Here is a 25,995-nt window from a genome sequence, read left to right as displayed (position 1 = left end):
CTGGGCTCTGAGTCCGGCTGGCTTCACTGAACTTCCTGTCCCGGCAGGAAGTTTAAACAGTAGAGCGCCCTCTACTGTTCCCCGGACAGGAAGTTCAGTGAAGCCAGCCGGACTCGGAGCCCAGTGCGGAGAAGACGACAGCGGAGACCAGGGGACTTGCGCCAGCAGAGCAGGTAATGTATAGCGGGGGGGGGGGGGGGGGGGGGGTGGGAGAGCGGTGGAGGGTGGTCAAGCTTCACAGATGGTGAGTTGATTTCATGATGAAATCGATTTACAGTCTGTTTGCAGTAAAGGCAGCCATACGATCCCTCTCTGATCAGATTTGCAATGCTATATTTTTTTTCACTCTGCATCCTACTGCTGCCCACAAAATTGAAAAGGCAAGAACAGTCAGGAGGCAGGTGAAGCAGTAGAGAGGTGTTTCTGTACTGCAATAAATAAGTCATCATGCACCATACCACATGTATAAAGGAACCTGCTCAGAACCTCTGCTAAAAGCTGATGGGAACATTCTTTACTACTTCCCGATTAGTATGCCAGTCATGGAGTATCCTTTGTGAAAGGGATCTGTCAGTTCTTTAGTGTACATGGTCAGCTTCAAACCACTGCAGAGAACAAGAATGGCTGCATTTTTCTCCACATAAACCATTTTTTTTTTTTTTTTGTTTTTTATTAAGACTTCTCATATCTGTGTATTTACAAACAAAATTCATTTTGGCTCCTCCTTCAATAGCACTACAGCAGATAACAATGTGCCAGCCTGTTAAGGAGACACTTCTCCCCCCCCCCCTCTTTCCTTCTGTACAAATATTACTGAACATGATCAATAGCTGCAGAACAAACATGTTGGTAAATATGTGCGGCACAATATGTGATCAAATCGACAAACCGGCGTATGCTGTAACTAGTTTAATTTGCATGAATCTGTGACAGGGCTTTACTATAGAGGTGCATACACACATCAGACTATAGTTTTTGGAAAATGAAAGATCACAGACCAATCTTACCACCCTTCATGTAGTATGAGAGCCATACCTACACAGTCTTTTCTATGGAGCTGCACTCCACAGCAGACAGAAATCTTTGCAAGATGCTGCACACACAGATGCTGTACAGACACAAAAGATCAGTATCTGCAAAAGATCTGTTCCTGCCAAAGATCCATTCCTGCAAATTGCAATGATAGTCTGAGATCTGCAGATCCTCATACACACATGATTTAACTGACATTCATCTGCAGATCAGATCCACCAGGATGGATTTTCAGATCTGCAGATGACTGCTTGATCTGCAGATGAATGTCAGTTAAATCATGTGTGTATGATGATCTGCAGATCTCATAAACTTTCATTGCAATTTGCAGGAATGGATTTTTGGCAGGAACAGATCTTTTGCAGATACTGATCTTTTGTGTGTCTACAGCATCTGTGTGTGCAGCATCTTGCAAAGATTTCTGTCTGATAGGGAGTTCAGCTCCATAGAAAAGACTGTGTAGAGTATGGCTCTCATACTACATGGAAGGGGGTAAGATTGGTCTGTGATCTTTCATTTTCTAAAGACTATAGTCTGATGTGTGTATGCACCTTAAGAGGAGCCTACTGAAGACTTTACCTTGCAGGACCTTCTATCTACTAGATCTGTGTCCTGAATTGGTTGCTATGGAGATGCATTTTAAATATCCTGACAGTGGCTGTTCCTGATCTACTCTATAGACCTTGTGTTTTGCCTTTTGGTTCTGTGGCAGGTGTAGGCGATTTCCCTGGTGCCCTGGAGCTCTGGGGTCCACCTGTGCTGCCCTTTGGTGTTGCATGTGGAGTAGGGGTCCCGGGTGGTCTCGCCTATCTTATGCACTAGTGTTTTCTGTGATTTTTTAATCTTACTTTTACAACTCCTAGTTTACAGGTCAGTGGTAGGGAAGGGGGGCTTTTCTGAGAGCGACGCCTGCATGCAGAGCCCCCTGCTGGTCACATCTATGATTGCGTGTGACTGAGTTTTTGCATCTTTTTATTGGCTGATAGGCTATCTGCTGATCAATTTACATGACAAGCTGCTGCCTTGGAGTGAGCATTCGCTTCTTATGTTTTGCTGCTTTATAGCTTTGCAAGAAGTGGGTTGCACTGACTAGAGCAATAATAAAGTATATCATGTACAGGAATGACTTATAATTGTATTATTGTTATTCCGTGTATTATGTACAAAGGTACAAGACCTTCCTGTACATGCTGTTATACTTTATTACTATTTACAGTATACCACCTAAAACATTCCTAAAGAAAATGAAAGTCTCTGTCTCTAGTTCAACCCAGAAGCAATAACAGAAAAGTGAAGTCTTTAGTGGACCTTTTTAACCTACAGTAAACTTATGGCCAGAATCAGGTGCTCCGAAAGCACTGTAAGCACCCTAAATAGGGATGAGTTACAGACTACCCAGCTAGCTCAACCAGAACTCCTATGAGCATTTAAATTCTGCAGAATTCTGAATTTTGCATTCGAATTTTAATTTGCAATGTGAAATTCATACTTTTATATTGGAGACAATTCATGGTTAATTACCAGTTATGATGTTTAGTTCATGCTGTTTAGCTTGTGACTGCACAGATAGGGCTATGTTACACAAGTGACAGTAATCCATTGCTAGTGTCCAGTCGCCTGAATGTAGCAGCTATACAGAGGTGCTTTTGCTGGCCAAGAGTCAACACAGAGTTACTCCTGTTATAGCCTGATGAAGCGGGTGTATGCCTGAGAAACGTTGCATTTTTGGAGTTCCGATTAAATACTTTTTCTGTCAAAACGGAGTTTGTCTCTGGGGAGTCAAGTCTACCAATACCTCCCCTTTTAAACTGATTTTAATCATTATATCCTATTCTGGTGCCTATGTTCAATATTTCTATATCTCAAATCCACCCTTGGTGGAGGGGGTGTCACCTGATCTACAGAGAGCTACTTCTTAACCCAAGTGGGGTCAGGTCAAATCTCCCCATCTGCCATCTCAGTGGTTGCCTTAGTGGTAACCCACCTTTGTGAGTCCTTTGTTCAAACATTATCCTATACTAACTTACTACTTTATCAAGGGCTCTTGATTGTTTCTCCCTTTGTGTTTTTCTTTCAGCTATAATGGTAATTGTTACTAGTAACCATCAACGTGTTTAGTTGCTCTGTAATCAGATAGTGAGTGTCAGTTTAGCAAATGACAGAGCAACAAATTTGGAGTGATGACTGGCACCATTTGGGAGATTCCTTGCAAGCAGTGTGAGGCAGCCATGGGAATCACTGATGTCACATGTGCCTTAGGGCTATGGCATAAGCGCAACTCTATCGCCAACAAGGGATTGCTAAAAGGAATTGCCTGAAGCCTAGCCAACCAAAGTGAATGGCATTACTAGCAGGAAGCATCTTGTTGCTCCATTAGTAGCCAAACTGCTGCTGACAGACAGATGCTAGAAATGGAACAAGACACATCATTTCTCCTGACAACATTCAATTAACTAGTCTCTAGCCCTGGGCAGCCCCTACCTAGCCATTAATCATTAGCTCCAGAGTTCCCTATGTGGCATAATCTTTACAGTGATATGACAGGAAATCTATAAATTCCGTTATGCTGAATCTATAAACACCCCGCTTTCACTGGAGTCTGTTTCCAGACTTTACACTAGGCTGGCATCTTGGGACCTCAGCAGTCCCTGATCACCTCTTCTTCCCTCGTCTTATCATTGCAGGTTCTGTTACTGCATCCAGGGCTCCTTGGGGGAGTGATCTGGGCAGTGCATCTTGTGTACCTCACAATTTTCACCACTGGGAAAGTCTGGCTCCTCATTGCCTCATTGTTATACAAGTGCTGATCACAATTTGTTGATGATGGGGCCACTTGACTATTGGATAGATACAGTCTTTTGCTATTTTGTAATGGAGGATTATCCCTCCCCACCCACAATGTTGTTTTTTTTTTATCTTGTCACTTAACCTAATCGTAGATACAATTAGGTCCATAAATACAGGTAGCCCCCAGTTAACAAACGAGATAGGGACTGTAGGTTTGTTTTTTCAAACTCAGATGCATAGTTGGTATGAGAAGTTCGTCAGTGTAGTAGCTTAGACGCCAAACACCAGCGCTGAATAATGCCGTCATTATTGTTATTACTATATTTGTCTATACGTGCTTCAAATACCATAAACTCCTCCCTTCCCTTACGCAACCTTCCCCATTCCGAGATTAACCACGTCATTCCATATTCTTTATCCCGTATATCTCAATGAAAGGGAGGTGCATTAACCTGTTGATCTAGATTCTGAGCATGTGTATATATATTCAAAAATCTTACATTCAGCCAAACATACCCTTCCATAACCCGTAGGTTTGTTCTTAACCTGAATCTGTTCTTAAGTCAGAACATTGTGCCATCTCTGTCCCCTGTACCTCCTCTGTGCCTTAAGTGTCCCCCTCTCTGTCACCTCTGCCTTCTGTACCTGCTTATGCAAGTTTAAAAGCAATTTTTTTTCTTGTAGTTTTTGAGAAAAATCGATTTTTTTTTTTAAAAACTCAGTCCAATTTGAAAAAATATTTTTTGACTTGTTCCCATGGAAACATATAATCCATGCCGTTCGTATCGGCGGGTCTTTCGGAAGTCGGGCGTTTGAAAGTCGGGGACTACCTGTATTTGGCTAGAGACAACGTTTTCTACAATATGAAGGGATTTTGTTAAAAAATGGCTTAGTTGCCTCACATTTTTATGCAATCATTTTGTTCACCTTACTGAATTAAAGCTGAAAGTCTGCACATCAATTGCATCTGAGTGGTTTCATTTAGGCTGCTTTCACAATAAGACGTTACAGGTGCACGTTAGTGCAGCCTGTAACGCAGCCCACCGCACAGCAATGATTAATCAATGGACTGTTCAGTGCCCACGTTGCGTTACATTGTAATTCAGCACGTACGTTGAAAGTGCTACAGCATGTAGCACTTTCAACGTACGTGCTGCGTCCCAATGTAACGCAACGTGCGTTATGCGCGGCTAAGCCGCATTAGACTGTGCACACATGCTCAGTAGTGTTGCAGGAGGAGGTCTTCCCTCCTCGGCCAGGCACATGGCTAATTAATAAACACTGCACGTAACACCGTGCAGTGAATACTTCCTGGAGCGCTGCTCTGTGCGGCGATTTGCGGACGGGACCACGTGATGCCGCATGCATCCAAGAGTATGCATCACGGACGCCAGAGTGAGCTGCACAACACGGCTCACTCTGATGTCCACATCCAAGAGCACCAGGCGTTGCGTTAGGGGCACGTTATGCGACCATAACATCCCCTAAAACGCAACGTCTTGGTGTGAAAGTAGCCTTAAAGTTCATTATGATTATGTACAGAACCAAAATTAGAAGAAAAAAAAAAGTAGTCTTTGTCCAAATATGTATGGACTTAACTATATGTCAGTACGCTAAGTCTTAAAATGAAGCCTTTAAACTGAACATAAAAATAGTCTTAAGTTGTTTTTTTTTTTTTACCTTTAGTAAAACGCATACAATTTATAAAGTAATCTCATTAGTTTATTTTCACTTTAGGTTTGCGTTAAGTGTAGCAGGAGAAATATATTTTCTCTGTTGATGTAGTTTGAATCTTTAGAACCTGAACCACTTTTTATTATTTTCTTTTTTTATGCAGAATGACTGCAGAATCTTCAGCACCATTACTTCTATTTTTCTAGAAACATTTCTATTTTACTATTATTTTGCTAAAAACTTTTCTGCTATGTTACTAGAAACTTTATTTGTTGTTTTACTACAATACATATTCTTGACAGGCTAGGGTCATTCAGTAGCTGGAAGACTGCTTTTATTATCACAGTATTGCGATCAGGCACGTTAATGGGGCAGTGGCTGTCTTAGCTGACTGCAGGTTCTCTCAGCATAAGTGACATTACGCTATGGCAAGTATAAATCTTGCATATGAGTCAGCTTGCAGCATTATAATAATTGAATAATACATATTTAAATTCTTATCTGAACCCATTAATAATGGTTCTCTTTAATCTGTTCTAAAAATAAGGATATATAAACTTGGTTGCTGTTGGCATCTTCAGTGTCTATTACTGATGTAAACAGACAGTTGAAGCCACTTTTCTCTCGTCCTGCAATAAGCACAGCCTACTAGCCAATCATGGTGCTGTAAAGCAGGGAAATGGCATTTCTTTGTCCAGATCACCTCATGTATTAGTTTTACATCTCATTAGATGATGACTGTTGGCAAAATACATTTTCATGAGGAAAATATCAGAGCACATAAAGACCTAGTGAAAGCCCTGGATGAACCTTTTCTCTGTATCCCTTCAGCGAGAATGCCATTATTAATGTACGTCTCTGCAAAGTGCAGCAGACCTTGCTCAAAGTGTTCCATCTAGCGTGCTACAAGAACGAATGGAACAACAATGAAATGTCCAAGAGCGTTTCATATATTCACATTCTAAAGCTGACGTGTTCAAGGCTTTTCCTTCTGTAAAGGGAAGGTTACCTTGTGATCGACAACTTCTTAGTGTATTGCCCAATTAGTATATGGGTATGCTATTGTATAATTGGTTCCAGTTTTCCTCATCTTTCTTTGGTTATCTTGTGATGCCACATTTAGGAAGAGATCAGCTGTGAACTATACGAGAAGTAAACATTTTCTGCTACCATCCAATTTACTGGCTAGATAAAAGAACGGCTGCTTGGTTGGTGAGAGATCGCGTTCCCAGAAACTCATTATCTAGAAAGAACAGAAAAGCAAGACAGAGCAAATATGTGCTGCTAATGATGTGTTACTCATAAACAAACTTTATTTCCAACAGATACAACTAACGCTAGCTACACACCAGCAGATTTGTATTGGATCAGCCAAGCAGGTAGCTTACTGAAGTAAATGTGCAGTGACGCATTACTGAGTTTATTCATCCAATCAGGTGCTGAGCAAAAAAAAATTAAGTCTTCCCTACACGACAGAATGCTTTAACCATTTTAGTCTTTTGGATGTATCTGCTACGTCCAAAAGGCTGCTGCACACTCCCGCGGCCGATCGCGCACATCCCCGCATGCTCCCGTGCCACTGCCCATTAGCCCAGAGTTCAATTAATGGGTACGCAGTTCCCATTCACTGATCTAAGTCTCCGTTAGAAAGACTGACGGCTTCTATGAGGAGCCACGATCTTTCTAAAGAAAAAAAAAAGTTACACGTCCTCCCTTTACTTCCTGTAAGCGTGATCGCTCACTTACAGGAAGGGGGGGGGGGGGAAGACTGAGGCCTTGTTCACATTTCGTCGTTCCGTCCGCATTTGTTTTGTTTTTTTTGTTGTTTTTTCTCGGCGCTTGGGTGGGCTATTCATTTTTGTGCTTAGTGGTTTTCTAAGCGTTTTTTCCTAGGGGTTTTGTAATTCACTCCCTGATGCAAGGCAAGAAGTGAACGCTTTGATCCGAAAAAGAATAAATACAATGTATTTATTCTTAACAATGCGAGCACAATCTCCTTAATGTGTATTTTTGTATCCATTTGCAGATTTTCCTATACCTTCCATTAAGGCTGAATTGCCCCAAAAATGGAACACGCACCGTGCACGACCCGTGCTAATATGGACCTTCTCAGACATTCATTGGTCACGCGGTCAGGGGGCGTTTTAAAAAAACGCAGACGGATGAAAAAAAGCCGAAACCGCCTGCAGTGTGAACAAGCCCTGAGGCCATCTTGTAGCCAAATAGTAAAACTACATCTACATACATTTTTTTTTTAAATACCCCCAATCAAGTACATTTAAAATTAACTGTTTACCTCCCACACTCCCAAAAATAAAGTTTGTAATTATAAAAAAAAACCCAAAAAAAGCAAATTACAATTAAAAAAAAAAAAAAAAATAGTTACCTAAGGTTCTGAACATTTTAATATGTATATCAAGAGGGTATATTTCTATTATTTTTTAAATTATAAGCTTGTAAATTGTGATGGATGCAAAACTTAAAAAATGCACCTTTATTTCCAAATAAAATATTGGCATCATACATTGTGATAGGGACATAATATAAATGGTGTAATAACCGGGACAAATGGGCAAATAAAATACGTGGGTTTTAATTATGGTAGCATGTATTATTTTAAGGCTATAACGGCCGAAAACTGAGAAGTAACAGCGTTAGGCTAGTGTCTGTCGCCATGTTTTAAGACACATTTTTCCTGGGAAGTGTGGATCTTGGACTATTCCCTCATGGACCCTTTATACAACTTGGTCAGCAGGCATTTGATGGACTATGGCTGTCTTTGGCGCCTATCTTCTGTAAGTTGCTGTTCCTTGTTGAACACAAAGTTTTGATTGCCACCTGTTGCTCTGGTGGCTGGATCGTTGCACCTTAACCACTTTACCCCCGCGCGTACGGATTTCTCCGCCCCTTTTTCCATCCTTTCACCCCCAGGGACGGAGAAATCCGTACTTTGCGCACTCCCGCCGCTGTCCGCGCTCCCGCTCGTAAACACGCCGCCCGCCGCTAGTAAACACGCCGCCGCCCGCTCGCCCAGAGATCAACGAACGGGAAAATCCATTCCCGTTCGTTGATCTAAGCCCCGCAATGATCTGCTGCCGCTCGGCTGAGCAGCGCGATCATTGTGAAAAATAACAAAGTCCCAGCCTCTTTCTACTTCCTGCAAGCGTCCGGAAGGACGCTTGCAGGTTGCATGAAACAAATTGGTAATGTTGCCATCTTGTGGCCAAATAGTAAAACTACACCCTAACCATTTTTTACACACAAATAAACTTGTTTTACACAAAAAATTAACTCCTTACCTCCCACACTCCCCAATTTTTTTTTTTTTTGTAATTAAAAATAAATTTACAATTTAAAAAAAATACATAAATAGTTACCTTAGGGACTGAACTTTTTAAATATTTATGTCAAGAGGGTATAACACTGTTACTTTATAAACTATGGGCTTGTAATTAGGGATGGATGCAAAACTGAAAAAAATGCACCTTTATTTCCAACTAAAATATTGGCGGCAAACATTGTGATAGGGACATAATTTAAACTGTTTTATAACCGGGATAAATAGGCATATACATTTAATGGGTTTTAATTACAGTAGCATGCATTATTTAAAAACTATAAAGGCCGGAAACTGAAAAAAAATGTTCCCACATTTTTTCCTATTTTCCCATTAAAACACATTTAGAATAAAATAATTCTTGGCATAATGTCCCACCTAAAGAAAGCCTAATTGGTGGCGAAAAAAACAAGATATAGTTCATTTCATTGCGATAAGTAATGATAAAATTATAGACGAATGAATGGAAGGAGCGCTGAAAGGTGAAAATTGCTCTGGTGGTCAGGGGGTAAAACCCCTCAGTTGGGAAGTGGTTAAATATGATTAGGGGAGTGTGGCCGGGTATTACTTTGCTCAAGGTGGGGGCCAGGAGTGGGAGCAGATTAAGTAAGGTGGGCGAGCATTGAGGGGTCTGACTATATACACTGGCTATATACAGGGGGATCTGACTATATATACTAGCTATAGGGAGGGGGCTATAACTATATACACTGACATTATGTGGGGAGGGGGGGAATCTGACTATATACACTAAAGGGGATCTGGCCACCCCCACAAAATATAAGACCCCCCCCCCCCCCCCCCCCCCCCCGAAATAAGCCCTAGCACATATTTTGAAGGAAAAATTAATATGACAGTGTCTTATTTTCTGGAAAACACGATATATATCTCTAATTTTCTAGTCAAGACAAATCACATGCTTCTCCATGAATTCTCCTAGACATTACAATCACTACTGGAGAGCTTGTCTATCCCTCTACCATCTGCCACTTTTCTAGTACAGAAAAAAAAGTGTTTTCAGGTTCACAATTGCCAATAGGTGAGTATAATTGCATGAATCGCCATGCATAAAAATCCTCCGATTTAAAAATAGCACAACAGTTTTGTATGCTTTTATTGCTATTCAACCGTAAAGTAGCTCTTTCAAGGGCAAATGTATTGTAGACCAGATAAATCTTCCAAACATTTTTTTAATATCTGCATTGCATATCATCTCATTGAAAGAGCTATAATATAGTTGAAAGGCTTACCAACCTCTTGTGCTTTTTTGTTTTTGGTTTACTGGAATTATGTATGTTGCTGGTCTAAGCTCCAAGATTTCTTGATGATATTCTGAGTTTAGGTCCACTTTAATATGCTCTTTACTACAGATGAACTAGAACTTACCAATGATGTACATTCCATCCTAAAAATGAAGCTTTGGCTTTCTTGTGTGTTTAAAATGGATAACTGTAACACTTTTTGAAAGAATAATTGCTGGCTGAGAAGTCTTTCTACATCCCCAACCGGGATGCGTTATACTGTAATTTGGAATGACACAGTATTTAAAGGCTCCGCTAATGACTGTCTGCAGCAGGGGTCTCAAACTCGCAGCCCGCGGGCCATTTGCGGCCCTCGATACAATATTTTGTGACCCTCGCCGGCAAAAGCTTCCTTATAGTTCGCTTCAGTGCTCCCAAGTAATCCGCCGCATCCCCGCCGCTAAACGAGGGCTGCAGAGCCCCCAAATCGCCCGGAAGGCAATCCACTGGCATTTCCTGGAAGGGGCAGAGCTTTCAGCTTCAGCTCTTCCCCTCCTGATGTCAATCGCCGCACGGATCACTGCCTCTCCCCACCCCTCTCTGTGAAGGAAGAGTGAGAGGGGCGGGCAGAGGCGGCAAAGTCAGGATGCAGCCCAGCCTCATCCTGACTTTGCCTCCTGCGGCCCCCAGGTAAATTGAGTTTGAGACCCCTGGTCTGCAGTGTCCTTAATCATGCCAGTAGACCAGATCTTTTAAGAGTGCATTTTTCAATGACAGTTGCTGTTAGATGGCACCTGACTGGTATTGCTAAGGATACAACAGTCAGTCACCAGAGTAACAGCTAGGTTCTGGCACCGTAAAGCCTGTAGAGAAAAAGCTTCCCCCTTTATAGGTCAAATACATCTAGCTCATCTCTAGTCTTAACCCATTTGAAACAAACCATGATTTGATATATAGAATCTTGATTGTAAAAGCCTGAGCTCCTGCTTGCCAATCTTGTGGTCATTTTAGAGCAGTATTTATATACGTCAGTTATTCTTACCACAGTCTGGGTTGCCATGTATTCTTGTGCCAGACAGTTCTGATCCATGCTGATCCACACACCAGCACTCCCCATTGGCTTGGTCACACTGCATCTTTCTGTAGTAGCCATCTTCATCACAGCTGGGAATGAATACACCTACAACACAGGTATTGGTTGCTTTTAAAGTGCTTGGCCTGATGAAAAAGAAAGTCTCTAATTCCTGAGGCTACTGGAAATGTAAACGGTAAAAAGGGTGCCTGCATAGAGCACAATGTTGTTAGTGGCTTTATCTACACCCACAGTATAATAAGTGTGCATGATAGGTCTCTTTTCACATGCAGCTGAACTGCTTGTCTGTCGGCAAGTTCAGCCCCCCCAGCTACTGGCCACAAGCGCCATTTAGCTGAACTACATGAAGCCGAATTGCATTAAGGGGCCCATACACTTATGGATTTTCCCGCCGAAATACAGCCGAGTCGATCACTGTGATCGAATCGACTGTGAAATCGTTGCGCAAACACTGACCGAACGATCGATTTCCATCTGAAATCGATCGTTCCTGTCGATCTGTCCGTGCGGAAGATTTTGCTCGATCGCCGGTCGGATCAGGTTATGTATGCGGGGGGGGGGGGGGGGGGGGGGGGGGTCGGGGTTGCAGTAAAGGCAGCCATCCAATCCCTCTCTGATCAGATTCAATCAGAGAGGGATCTATCTGTTGGTCGATCTGATGGCAAATCAACCAGTGTATGGCCACCCTTATTTGGTAACAGGGGCGTTGCTAGGATCCTAAGAGGTTTGGGTGTGGTCATGGGTAGAGCCAAATTTACATGAACTTAACAGCTGTCTAAGTAGTCCTGCCCAGAAAAATGTTGGATGAAGTCCCCCTTTCCATTAATACAAAAAAATAAAATAAAAATTCAGCATACCACATAACCATAACTAGGCAGAGTCACCTGGCTGCTGTGCTGGTCTGGATTTCTGCTGGGCAAGCTCACAGTTCTCTCATAGCATTCCCTGAACTTCTAGTGGACCGCTTCTCAGGCATCACAACTCCCAGCATGCCCCCACAGAAGAACCACAGCTTCCTGCATGTCCCCATAAAGGCATACCAGCACCCAGCATGGCACCACAGGACCAAGTATGCCCACATAGATGCATCACAGCTCCCAGCATAACTGCCATTGAGGCACCACAGCTGACTTTGCCTGGGGGACATCTGGGGCACCCCAGAATAGATCCGGGGCACATGCCACTGATCTTTGGGGCTAGCAACGCCTGCTTGTTAACGCCAGACATGTCACATTTGACATGTGGTAAAAATAATCTGTCCCATGTCCATCTGAGGAGGGCAAACCTTGTGCTTGAATGCAACACCATATAGGGGGAAGGTAAGGCGGGCAGCTGACAGGTGGTGAATTCACCGCCTTCAGCTGCCCATGGAGAAGAGACCTGATCTTAAATGTCTGTCTTAGCGCCAGTTTACAGCCTCCCATTCTAAGCTTAAAAGGAACCCGAGGTTTGAGGCTGCCATAATTTTTTCCTTTTAAAAATACGTGTTGCTTGGCAGTACTGCTGTTCTTTCTGCTCAGTAGGGTCTAAATCACACATCTGAAACAAGCATGCAGTTAATCTTGTCAGATTTGTCATAGAGATATGATCTGCATGCTTGTTTGGGGTGGCAGAGGGTCAACAGGACAGCCAGGCAATGTGCATTATTAAAAAGAAATAAACATGTCAGCCCCCATATCCCTCTCACCTCAGGTTCCCTTTAAATCAGGCCGACATAGGATTGTAAAAGTTTAAAAGCTATGTCCATCGTTGACTTTTTCCAGCATAGATTCAGTGTTGGAAATACTCCAACATAGAAAAAATTGCTGCCGTTGCCAAATAAAATCCAGCACAGAGTCAGCCTGTTTAGGTCAAAGTGTCAGACTAAGTCCCCCACTTTGATCGCTGCTGCCTCCGCCGATGCACCACGTAATTTAGCTATTATGTCAGCACATTTGGGCTCGTCCCTAGGGGTGTCACTCAAAATTCAACACACTGATCCCCTCTGGCACTGTGCTGCATAATTACTGTGGCCTGTAAGCTGGCACTGGCTTTGCTCCCTCCCCCGATGATAGGTTACCTCCTTGCAATGGTGTGGAAAGGTAGAGACCCTCTAGATCCCCGCCACTGCAGCATTCCATGGATCATCCACGTCTCTACCACACACTGGAAAAAAAAGGTAAGTGCTGGGTAGGACCTGGGTGATCCAGAATTTGGATAGGAAAGGGTAGCTCATCTTCAAAAATAAAAGCTATGATGAGACTAAATTACAATGACAGCTGCAACTTAAAAGGTGCTGACTGTTTACAGTAGTAAATGTGCTTAAAACATACGGTATCTTTTTCCTATACATTTTAAGTGAATAAGAGTTACTTTTAAAGGTCCACAAACCAGGACTGTCCTATTTACTGTTTAATGAGTCCTCAACCCAGAACAAGCATGTACCTGGTGTTTGTCAGTGCACCTGCATGCTGCATCCTTGTATAAGCCAGCACTTATTAATGAATGACAACAGCTCTAGCATTCTTTTTTTAAGCCTATTAAAATAATAACACTTGTATTGTATTGAAGTGGTCTTAAATAGGGTTGAAAGTGACTCTGAAGCGAAAAAACAAACTTTAGATATAATTTTATGTGTTGTATGGATAAATAATATATTACCAAAGGCCCTCATCTGCTGCTAATGTTCTATTTCTTAGCTGTACTACACATACAAAACTTTTATATATTAATTTTATTTTAACTTCAGATTCTCTTTAAAGAATTACAAAGTGCCTAGGCTTCCTTACAAACAACCATACTTGCATTTCCTGCTGTCTATATGCAGAAGTACTTCCCTGTTGAGCAGGTTCCCCACTGATACAATGAGACAGGGGTTTATGGTGATTCTGACCCATCACCTTCTCCATGAACCCAAGTCCCAACCTACTTTTTTTTTTGGGGGGGGGGGGGGGGGAATCTTACATACCTGGGGCTTCCTCTAGCCCCATTTGAGTTCTTTGGCTCCTTTGCTGTCCTCCCGGGGAGTCCTTTAAAGTGTCTCCGGTTCGGGCATACTGCACAGGTGCAGAACGCTCCTTCCGACTGGAGCGCAATGGTGGCGAACGTGCAGCCGAACTGTGCATGTGCTGACTGGCCTGACTTTAGAAACTTCAGAGGACCCTAGCGGCGGATTGTGGCAACCCAGGAGGACGGCATGGGAGCCAAAGGTTACAACAGGGCTGGAGGAAGCCTCAGTTATGTATGAATTTTTCCAGCACCCCAGTCTCAGGTATACTTTATAGGTAACCTGAAGCAAGAGTTATATGGAGGCTGCCATATTTATTTCTTACTGATCTCTTTGGCTGCAATAGTGTCTGAATCACACATCTGAAACAAGTGTGCAGCTAGTCTGGTCTGATTTTTGTCAAATGCCTGATCTGCATGCTTGTTCAGGGTCTATGGCTAAAAGTGTTGGAGGCAGACTGCAAGGCGATATGTCAGCCTCCATATGTCTCTCACAACAGGTTGAAATAATAAAGTGTGAGTTTGTATATAATTCCTGGGGGGATCACTCCAAACGGAATTGTGAAGATGGATGGGGCACCTGTTCATGATATAAATTTACACTTACCAGGTTTTTTCTTAGCAGCCTCTTGGATCTGCACTTTCTCGAGCTCCGCAAGACATGGAGGCTCTGAAAATAGAGACACAGTTAATGCCAAGAAGCTGTATCTATAGTATAACTAAGATAACGTGTGAGTGAGGCTAATCTAGAATGGTACATAGAAATCCCCTCCCCCTACTTTTCTGCTTTTAATCACATAAGATTGAGAACTTAAATGGGTTTTTTAGAAACCGTTCAAACGGAACAGACAATAGAAAAGTGGAGTTATTTACCAAGACTCTTCTCTTTATTACCAGTTTACTTTAAATAACTTGCAGTTCTAATGGTAATACCTGAAGTTGCGAGGTAAAAGTGCAAAATAATTTGAAATTAGCAATTCAACGGGACAATTTGTTAACTTATTTCTTCTAATAAAGAAATTTGTAACCAGGGGCATTACAAAAAAAAATCATGGTGCCCCGCCCCCCTCTCTGTCCCCCCCCCCCCCCCCCCCCCACCCAAAGAACAGAAGACCATCTGCACCAGGTTAGGTAACAAGTGTGGATACCAGACTTCTTCCTATCTATAAAACCACTTTTTCAATGCATTCAATGTTTATACATTTCTTCCAACGCTCATACTGCCTACACACTTAAGATAAAAGTCCTTGGAAAAGGCACGATCACATACCAATTTTACCCCCTTCCATGTAGTATGAGAGCCATACCTACACAGTCTATTCTTTTGAGCTAAACTCCCCATCAGATGAAAATCTTTGCACGATGCTGTACACATGCAACAGATCAGTATCTGCAAACAATCAGTTCCTGCAAAATGCATTCATAGTCTATGATATCTGCAGATCTCATACACACCTTGTTTAATGGACAATCATCTGCAGATCAGATCCACCAGGATAGATCTTCAAATCTGCAGATGATGGACAATCATCTGCAGATCATACAATCATCTGCAGATCATACAATCATCTGCAGATTTGAAGATCTATTCTGGTGGATCTAATCCACAGATGATTGTCCGTTAAACAAGGCGTGTAAGAGATCTGCAGCTATAGACTATGAATGCAATTTGCAGGAACTGATTTTTGCAGATACTGATTTTTTTGCGTGTGTACAGCAATTTGAGTACAGCATCTTGCAAAGATTTTTAATCTGATAGGGAGTTCAGCTCAATAGAATAGACTGTGTAGAGTATGGCTCTCATACTACATGGAAGGGGTAAGATTAGTCTGTGATCTTGCCTATTTTTATCTTAAGTGTGTAGGTAACATTAGTAACACACATTTCTATAGCTGGCAAATTATCCCCTTCACTTCCTATAGTGCCCTGGGAAGCATGAAAAAGAAATGTGGACACCATTGGCAGAATAAACCGTTAATTCCTGACCCAAACCAAAGAGACTTAAGGTAAGCACATATTCAAATACCTCTGTGGGTAGTCAGTATCTTTCCTTGTTCCCTCTGCTCCCTGTTATCACTCATTGAAAAAGCTGACTTTTGGCTGTAGTCAAATTTTCACACAGGAAGAGGCAAGCTTACTGTAATGTTCCTGCCTCTTTCCCACCCCATTTACTTGCCTTAAAAAGAGGGTAAGGGAAAGGCAATAGAAGGGAACATCGAAGCAAGCCTGCCACTTCCTGTCTGAAAACACTTTAGCCAAAAATCAGCTTTGTCAAGGAGTGATGGGGACTGGAGGAACAATAAGAGGAGCAGGCAATGCAAAGAGGTATATGGGTCCAGCATTGAACTGTGCTTACCTTAGACAGCGTTGCCATGGGTCAGGTATACGTTAAAGGAAGCTTCAGGAGCATGCAAGCCATAATTTACTGCCAGCTACTATACAACACAAATCTCATTACTCTTTGTGGTAACAGAAACCCCCTTTCTACACAGAAAACACAGAGTATATGTGATCTTTAATTTACAGATTTGTATGGACTTTGCAATTATAATGCTGTCTACCAATCATTCAGTACTTAAATATCCCATTGCATGACTTCCAATGATGTCATATTCCATTTCCTTACTCTCTCTCCAGAAACAGAAGCACCACTCAGCGGTGGACACCCTCCCATCCTTGTAAGTGTCGCAGGAGTTGAAGAAAGGCCGGATGCAGATCTCATACTTGTCAAGGTTGATGGCTGCCAGCTCAGCCTGGTCCAAAAAGAGGTCATTGTTGGAGTCCAATTTGGAGAACATCCATCCTATTGAGTCTTTGCAGCTGGCCACTAAGGTCTTGTCTAGCACTGAATACAAAAAAAATCCTTAGTTAAAAGCAGCAACAATAAAGTGGATCAATCATGTGTTATATAGTTAAATAAAATGAAAACATAAGAAGTTTTGTGTTTTTTCACAAGTTTAGAAGTTTACATGTTAAATTTGAGTACTTTGGAGCTTTTTATCTTTTCAAAGCTCATCTCTGCTGTTTCTTTCAAATGAAATGTCACCTCCGATGTATTTGCATTTGCTCTGAAGCCTGCCTTGTCTATTCATTTCTCTCCAGCTGCACAGTATCTTACCTTCTATAGGCAAAGAAATTCACTGTGAAAAATTACTTATCATTAGCTTGCTATTTAAAACATTATTTTTAGCATTCTTGGTGCCTTTGCAGCTCTTGGATGAACCATTTGTTTGGTGACAGGTGCACTTGACACTTTGTGCATTAATAAGACACTGGGTTCCCATTTTTATGTAATATTGCACATTTAATGGCAATTTGCCTGAAGCAATGCATGCAGGGATATAGGAGTCAGAAAAGCCAAAAAAAACCCCCAAACTTCTCATTATATGGCCAGATGTGTCACTGAACAGCTTAACCACTTCCCAACTGAGGGGTTTTACCCCTTCAGCATCCGAGCAATTTTCTCCTTTCAGCGCTCCTTACATTCATTCGCCTACAACTTTATCATTACTTATTGCAATGAAATGAACTATATCTTGTTTTTTTCGCCACCAATTAGGCTTTCTTTAGGTGGGACATTATGCCAAGAATAATTTTATTCTAAATGTGTTTTAACCACTTGCCGACCGCACACTCATAACGTGCGTCGGCAAAGTGGCAGCTGCAGGACCAGCGACGCAGTACTGCGTCGCCAGCTGCAGCCTAATTAATCAGGAAGCAGCCGCTCGTACGAGCGGCTGCTTCCTGTCAATTCACGGCGGGGGGCTCCGTGAATAGCCTGCGGGCCGCCGATGGCGGCTCGCAGGCTAGATGTAAACACAAGCGGAAATAATCCGCTTTGTTTACATTTGTACGGCGCTGCTGCGCAGCAGCGCCGTAAGGCAGATCGGCGATCCCCGGCCAATCAGCGGCCGGGGATCGCCTCCATGTGACAGGGGACGTCCTGTCACTGGCTGCACAGGACGGATAGCGTCCTGTGCAGCCCAGATCTCCCGGGGGAGCAGGTAGGAGAGGGAGGGGGAGGATTTCGCCGCGGAGGGGGGCTTTGAGGTGCCCCCCCCCGCAAAATACCAGCCAGGAGGAGCGATCAGACCCCCCCTGCACATCATCCCCCTAGTGGGGAAAAAAGGGGGGCGATCTGATCGCTCTGAGTGCCATTTGATCTGTGCTGGGGGCTGCACAGCCCACCCAGCACAGATCACCTAAACCAGCGCTGGTCCTTAAGGGGGGGTAAAGGGTGGGTCCTCAAGTGGTTAATGGGAAAATAGGAAAACATATGGAAAAATTTTTTTTCAGTTTCCGGCCATTATAGTTTTTAAATAATGCATGCTACTGTAATTAAAACCCATGAAATGTATTTGCCATTTTGTCCCGGTTATAAAACCATTTAAATTATGTCCCTATCACAATGTTTGGCGCCAATATTTTATTTGGAAATAAAGGTGCATTTTTTTTTAGTTTTGCGTCCATCCCTAATTACAAGCCCATAGTTTATAAAGTAACAGTGTTGTACCCTCCTGATATAAATATTTAAAAAGTTCAGTCCCTAAGGTAACTATTTATGTATTTTTTTTAATTGTAAATTATTTTTTTTTAATTACAAAAAAAAAAAAAATGGGGAGTGTGGGAGGTAATGAGTTAATTTTTTGTGTATAAGTAATGTATGTGTGTGTGAAAAATAGTTTAGGGTGTAGTTTACTATTTGGCCACAAGATGGCAACAGTTTAATGCGACCTCCAAGCGTCCTTCCGGAAGAGGCTGGGATTTTTTTTCTTTTTCACAGTGATCGCGCTGCTTAGCGAAAGCAGCAGATCATTGCGGGGGCAGAGATCAACGAACGGGAATGTATTTTCCCGTTCATTGATCTCCGGGCGAGCGGGCAGCGGCATGCACGATTGCGGGAGTGCGAGCGGGAGAGCGGACAGCGGCGGGGGTACGTATATCTACGCTCCGGGCAGGGAAGTGAAGTCCAAAGGAGCGTAGATATACTGTACGCGGGCGGGGAACTAGTTAAGAGACACTAGCCTCTCTTCAATCTTATGAAATGAGTCCCATCTGGGCTTTTTCTCACACACAGTATTTACAGTAGGGTGTAATTTAAAGAGGATCTGTAGTGAACATAACAATGAATAAAATTGATTATTTTTTTACAATATTAATTTTGTCAGGGTTTGCCCATTGTAAAATCTTTACTCTCTCGCAAATATGTGAATTCATCACAAAAATAACACATGTTGAGGCAACCTTTAAACCCTACCTGGTGCATCTTTGGTCTTATAGAGGAGATGGCCAGGACCAGACATCAAAGAGCTCTAGTGGGTTTGCTACTATTTTACTACAGGAAAGCATTAGGGCTGCAGTGGAAGCAGTCAGAACCTCCTACACTACAGTACTGGAGAAAATTAATTAATAGCTCGTTACACTTGTATAAGGCCGCTTACATTGCTAGAGACTGCGTCTCTAAATGCAAGAAAATTTGGGAGATCTGGATTACCGAAAGAATGAAGGAACCTCTTCGGCCTCGATTCATAAACAGCAGTGCGATAAAAAAAAAATCTTGTCGGGAAAATACCGCACTCGGTATTTTCCCGGTCTGTGTGCTAATTCATAAAGATTTCCCCAGCTGCCCTTGGAGGTTGGTAAATTACCGCAGCCCATTGAGCGGTAGAGTAGAGCAGTGTCTCGATCCTCTCTTTGCCCTGCAGAAATGAATCACACAGACGGCTCTCTCTGGCTCTCTCCACTGATGACTCAGACAGATGAGTCACACAGTCTTTCCCTGCCTGCTCAAATGATTCACACAGAGGGCTCTCTGGCTCTCTCCACCGATGAAGCAAACAGACTTCGGCTCTCTGCACTTTGCATTCATCAGAGCTGTCGGTAACTTGTTAAGACCTCACCAGAGGTGTCGGTAACTACCGCCAGGCTTACCGCTTGTTGCAGGCTTTATGAATTGACATTTGCTGACAATTTACTGACATGTGTTGTCGGGAACTGCAGCCAAGTCGGTAATTTATCTCCCTGGTCGGTAATGTCAGCTTTTCATGCGGTAACAGCCTTTATGAATTGACATTTTGCTAAGTGGTCGGTAAAGTCTGCTGTTTTCAGCATTACCGCATGAGGTAATGCTTTATGAATCGAGGCCTTAATGTTTATTTGATGTGTATAACTCATACCCTTGTAATATAACTGGATAGAATACATTTATTGTTGAATACGTAACTTAGATTTCATACTTAGTACAATAAATGTATACAGTGCAAAGGTAAAAAAATTTTTTACATATGTAAATATCTACTGAGTATGTTTTTAATATGGTGGAGAGGACAAGGACTGTGCTGATGGATGTCAGTAAACACACTGAGGGTAGCAATCTGTGCTACCCACAGTGTGCTAACATACATCCATCAGTCCTAGTGAAGCCCACATGGAGCCAGCAAAACAGTGCGACGGCATTCCCTTGATCCTCTCCTCCCTGCACTGGATCCTTCAAACCCTCCCTGCAGCGCTGTGAGAAGAGCACATGGAATATTACTCACTATGCCCCTCTCCAGCGATGATCACACATCTTTCGCTGTGTACAGGTACTGTTCACAGTACCGGGACCCAGCTTCCTGACCTATAGCTGGCTAACTATATTGGAGACATGAATATCTGGGCTAACCTATACTGAGGGCACCTTTAGCTGGCTAACCTACAGCAAGGGCCTTCAGTATAGGCTCACCTATACTGAAGGCACCTATAGCTGGATAACTATCCTGGGGACACTTATACCTTGCTAACCTATACTGGGGATGTTTATACCTGGCTATCCTGTACTGGGGCATCTTTAGCTGGCAAAATATACTGGATACACTTATACCTGGCTAATCTATACTGGGGCACCTGTAGTTGGCTAAACTATACTGTGGACACTTCTACCTGGCTATCCTATACTAGGGCACCTATAGCTGGTTAACTATATTGGAGACATGTATAGCTGGCTAACTATACTGGGGACACTTATACCTGGCTAACCAATACTGATGGCACCTGTAGCTGGCCAACTATACTAAGGACAATTATACCTTGCTAACCTATACTCAGGACACTTACACCTGGCTATCCTGTACTGGGCACCTTTAGCTGGCTAACCTATATTAGTTCATCTATAGCTGGCTAACTTATACTTAGGCACATATAGCTGGCTAACTTATACTAGTGCACCTATACCTGGCTAACCTATACTGGAGGAAGCTATAGCTGGCCAACTATACTGAGGACTCATATCTTGCTAACCTATACTGGGAACACTTATACTTGGCTAACCTATACCGGGGCACCTATAGCTGGCTAACTATACTAGGGACACTTATACCTTGCTAAAATATACTAGGGATGCTTATATCTGGCTATCCTATACTGGGGCACCTATAGCTGGATAACTATACTGGGGACACCTATACCTGGCTAATCTAGACTGGAGGCACCTATAGGTGGCCAACTATACTGGGGACACATATACCTGGCTAACCTATACTGGAGGCACCTATAGCTGGCCAACTATACTGGGGACACTTATACCATGCTAACCTATACTGAGAACACTTATACTTGGCTATCCAAAACTGTGGCACCTATAGCTGTATAACTATACTGGGGGCACTTATACCTGGCTAACATATACTTGAGGCACCTATAGCTGGCCAGCTATACTGGGGACATATATACCTGACTGACCTATACTGGGGCACCTATAGCTGGCTAACCTATATTAGTTCACTTGTTAACCTATACTGGAGGCACCTAAAGCTAGCCAATTATATTACGGACACGTATACCTTGCTAACATATACTGTGAACACTTCTACTTCGCTAATGGCACATAAACTTGGTTATGGCACATAAAGCTGGCTAACCTATACTGGGGCAACAATAGCTGGCTAACCTATTCTAGTGCTCCTATAGCTGGCTAACTATACTGGAGGTACCTATAGCTGGCCAACTACACTGGGGATACATACTTTGCTAACCTATACTGGGAACACTTATACTTGGCTAACCTATACTGGAGCACCTATAGCTGGCCAACTATACTGAGGACACTTAAACACAGACACAGAACATTTATATCGCGCTTTTTTCCTGGCAGACTCAAAGCTCCAGAGCTGCAGCCACTAGGATGCGCTCTATAGGCAGTAGCAGTGTTAGGGAGACTTGCCCAAGGTCTCCTACTGAATAGGTGCTGGCTTACTGAACAGGCAGAGCCGAGATTCGATCCCTGGTCTCCCGTGTCAGTTAGCCATTACACTATCCAGCCTTATACCTTGCTAACCTATATTGGGGATGTTTATACCTGGCTATCCTATACTGGGGCACCTATAGCTGGAAAAGTGTACTGGGGACGCTTATAAATTGCTAACCTATACTGGGAACACTTATACTTGGCTAACCTATACTGGAGACACTTATATCTGGCTAACCTACACTGGAGACACCTCTATACTGGGGACAAATATACTTTGCTAACTTATACTTGGGACACCTATACCTTGCTAGCCCGTACTACGAATACATATAGGGGACATTTATACTTGGCTAACCTACACTGGGGCACCTATAGCAGGCTAACTATACTGCGGGCACTTATATCTTGCTAACCTATGCTGGAGACACCTTGCTATCCTATACTGGGGCACTTATAGCTGGCCAACTATATTGGGGACACATATACCTGGCTAATCTATACTGGGGGATCTATAGCTTGCTAACCTATACTGAGGGCACCTATAGCCGGCTAATGTATACCGGGGAACGTATTGCTGGCTAACCTATACTGAGGGCACCTATAGCTCGCTAACCATATACTGTTGCACCTATAGCTGGTTAACTATACTGGGGACAGTTATACCTGGCTAACCTATACTGGAGAACTCATAGCTGGATTAACTATACTGGCCACTGAAAGCTAGCCAACCTATTCTGGGACACCTACAGCTGGCTAACGTATACTGGGGCACCTATAGCTGGCTAAACTATACTGTGGACACTTATACCTGGCTAACCTATACTGGAGAACTCATAGCTGGCTAACTATACTGGGGACACTTATACCTGGCTAACCTATACTGGGGCACCCATAGCTGGATTAACTATACTGGCTACCGATAGCTAGCCAACCTATACTGGGACACCTACAGCTGGCTAACGTATACTAGGGCACCTATACTGAGTACACCAATAGCTGACTAAACTATACTGTGGACACTTATACCTGGGTAACCTATACTAGGGCACCCATAGCTGGCTAACTATACCGGGGACACTTATACCTGGCTAACCTATAATGGGGGCACCGATAGCTGTTCAACCTACACTAGGGCACCTATAGCTAGTTAACTTATACTGAGGGCATCTATAGTGGTCTAACCTATACTGGGAACACATACCTGGCTAACCTACACTACCGCACCTTCATCTTGCTAACTATACTGGGGACACATACCTGGCTAACCTTTACTGGGCTCCAACAGCTGGCTTACCTATACTGGGGCACCCTATAGCTGGCTAACATATAATGGGGCACCTATAGCTGGCTAACCTATACTGGGTACACCTATAGTTCGCTAACTATACTGGGAACACTTATACCTGGCTAAGCTTTACTGGGGCACCTATAGCTGGCTAACTATACTGGGGCACCTATAGCTTGATAATTTATACTGGGGCACTTATAGCTGACTTACCTATACTGGGGGCACCTATATCTGACTTACCTATACTGGGGACACTTGATTATACCTGGCTAACCTATACTGGGGCACCCATAGCTGGGTAACCTATACTGCGGTTCCTGTAGCTGGCTAATTATACTGGGGACACATATACCTTGCTTACCTATACTGGGGGCACCAATAGCTGGCTAACTATACCGGGGACATATCTGGGTAACCTATACTAGGTGACCTAAAGCTGGCTACTGGTGCACCTATAGCTGGTTAACTATACTAATGACACTTATACCTGGCTAACCTATACTGAGGCACCCATAGTTGGCATAATTATACTGGAGCACTGATAGCTGGCCAGCCCATACTGGGACAACTATAGCTGGCTAACCTATACTGGGGCACTTATACTGCGTGCACCTATAGCAGCCTAATTACAGAAAATGCTGTATATATTCCACACTTTTTCTTACTTTCCTTTGAGTCTGCAGTAGCTTTTATACTGTACATATAAAGTTAGCTTTGTTTCTTTTAGCTGGATTAAAATGTTCTCACCCTGTCAAATGTATTCTTACAATATATTACACATTTATTGTAGGGGAAGAGTTCTGAAAACAGTGGCAGCAGGGGCGTAGCAATAGGGGGTGCAGAGGTAGCGACCGCATCGGGCCCTTGAGCCAGAGGGGCCCCAAACGGCCCTCCCTCAACTACAGTATTAGCTCTTTATTGGTTCTGTGCTCATAATAATATCTTCTAGAGATACTTTGAATAGTGGTAATCATTAACACACTGTTCCCCATCCCCTTCTTGCACCTGTTATGTATAGAGTGCTTGGGGGCCCCAATGTAAAACTTGCATCGGGGCCCACAGCTCCTTAGCTACGCCACTGAGTGGCAGATATTGCTCGCCAGGTTTTATTTAGAAGCACAGAATAAGGGCAGTTTCACACTGTCTGCTGTGTTCCACTGAGGCCTAGTGAACACCAGATGTGCAAAAGAATTGTGTAGTTCTACACCTTTACATGGATCTTTTCACACATATCCATTGCCTATCTGTGCGCCGTGACATGGTGCAGCCTTGCACTTTTTTTCAACACAGTGGCTACATAACAGACAACACTAATCTATGGTCATGTTGTCTGTCTGCGCTGTGATACAATGCAGCCATGCAACATTTTCTACACAGCAGGTACACAACAGACAATATACGACTTGTATGGTCAGACTTTGTGGTCATGCACACTGACTGTACGTTTTAATGGCTTAGTAATTTTTGCTATGTACAGAATACTTGATATATTGTAAAACTGACTGAAAGAAGGCAGTGCAACTGAATAAAACACAGCAGTGCATTGGACACTGCACCCATGAAAATTGACACATAAACCAAAGCGGAGATATGCAAACTGAGCTTTAAACCAAAAATAGCTGCCAATGGGAAATCAATGGTTAGTTATAAGTACACGGCAACGACTCAGTGAGAAGTATTTGCAGGCGATCAACATTTATCTGCTTATGAGATCATTTGTCTGCAGATCAGTATGAAACAAAGTGTTATTCTAATCCTAATGGACTATTTTACCTTGTACTGAAGGTAAGAGGAGTCAGATGAGTGTGTGAATTATGGAAGGACAGAGGACTCATTGTCCTGTTTGTTTACTGGCTGGCCCCAATCTGCACAAGATTATCATACTTCCTGGGCTTATTGCTGCCACGGACCCTTGCTGAGTCTCAGAACATCTGTGGAATGCCACATTTAGATGATGCAGACGGGTGCTTATTTTTCTGGTCAGCTACATGTCATACTGTTTATCAACATCACTCGGTGGTACTATTGTCCCTGTGTCATGCCAGGAGATTCTGATAATTAACTTCTAAATTGTTTTGCTTTACTAACGAGGTGCTAATTAAGCAATGAATCATTTCTCCAAAGTACTGATCAAGCTCTTTTGGAACGTGAAGTCTTCCAATAAATTATTGGCCGGAGCTTCCTTCAAACTGCTTCTAGATTCAAGGCCAGATGCTTGATTTGAATCTTTTCACACCCGCAGTTTATGTTACATATGTCTAATCCATGTTCATTAATGGAGCCTGGAAGCATGAATCACTCTCTGTCTCTCTCTAGCTCTGCTAAGATGGG

The 25,995-nt window shown here is 42.9% G+C and overlaps 2 protein-coding genes across 2 annotated transcripts in view; one reads left to right on the top strand and one right to left on the bottom strand.

The window, feature by feature from the left end:
- LOC137535911 (peroxisomal leader peptide-processing protease-like) overlaps positions 1 to 17,085 on the top strand; it is a 177,438-nt gene extending 160,353 nt beyond the window's left edge. Inside the window, exon 5 of the mRNA XM_068257785.1 lies at positions 16,787 to 17,085. The gene's annotated coding sequence lies outside the window, so the exon portion shown is untranslated. The remainder of the gene's footprint in view (positions 1 to 16,786) is intronic.
- The window catches only part of SPOCK2 (SPARC (osteonectin), cwcv and kazal like domains proteoglycan 2), a 272,957-nt gene that overhangs the window by 12,505 nt on the left and 234,457 nt on the right, over positions 1 to 25,995 (bottom strand). Inside the window, exons 7-9 of the mRNA XM_068257790.1 lie at positions 16,776 to 16,994; positions 14,757 to 14,819; positions 11,114 to 11,251 (exon numbers count right to left, since the gene is read on the bottom strand). Coding sequence (XP_068113891.1) covers positions 11,114 to 11,251; positions 14,757 to 14,819; positions 16,776 to 16,994 — 420 coding nt within the window. The remainder of the gene's footprint in view (positions 1 to 11,113; positions 11,252 to 14,756; positions 14,820 to 16,775; positions 16,995 to 25,995) is intronic.

Source organism: Hyperolius riggenbachi, chromosome 10, assembly GCF_040937935.1.
Source record: "Hyperolius riggenbachi isolate aHypRig1 chromosome 10, aHypRig1.pri, whole genome shotgun sequence".
Taxonomy (NCBI): domain Eukaryota; kingdom Metazoa; phylum Chordata; class Amphibia; order Anura; family Hyperoliidae; genus Hyperolius; species Hyperolius riggenbachi.
The sequence above is the reverse complement of the archived record's forward strand: the minus strand, read 5'-3'. Positions and strand labels throughout refer to the sequence as shown.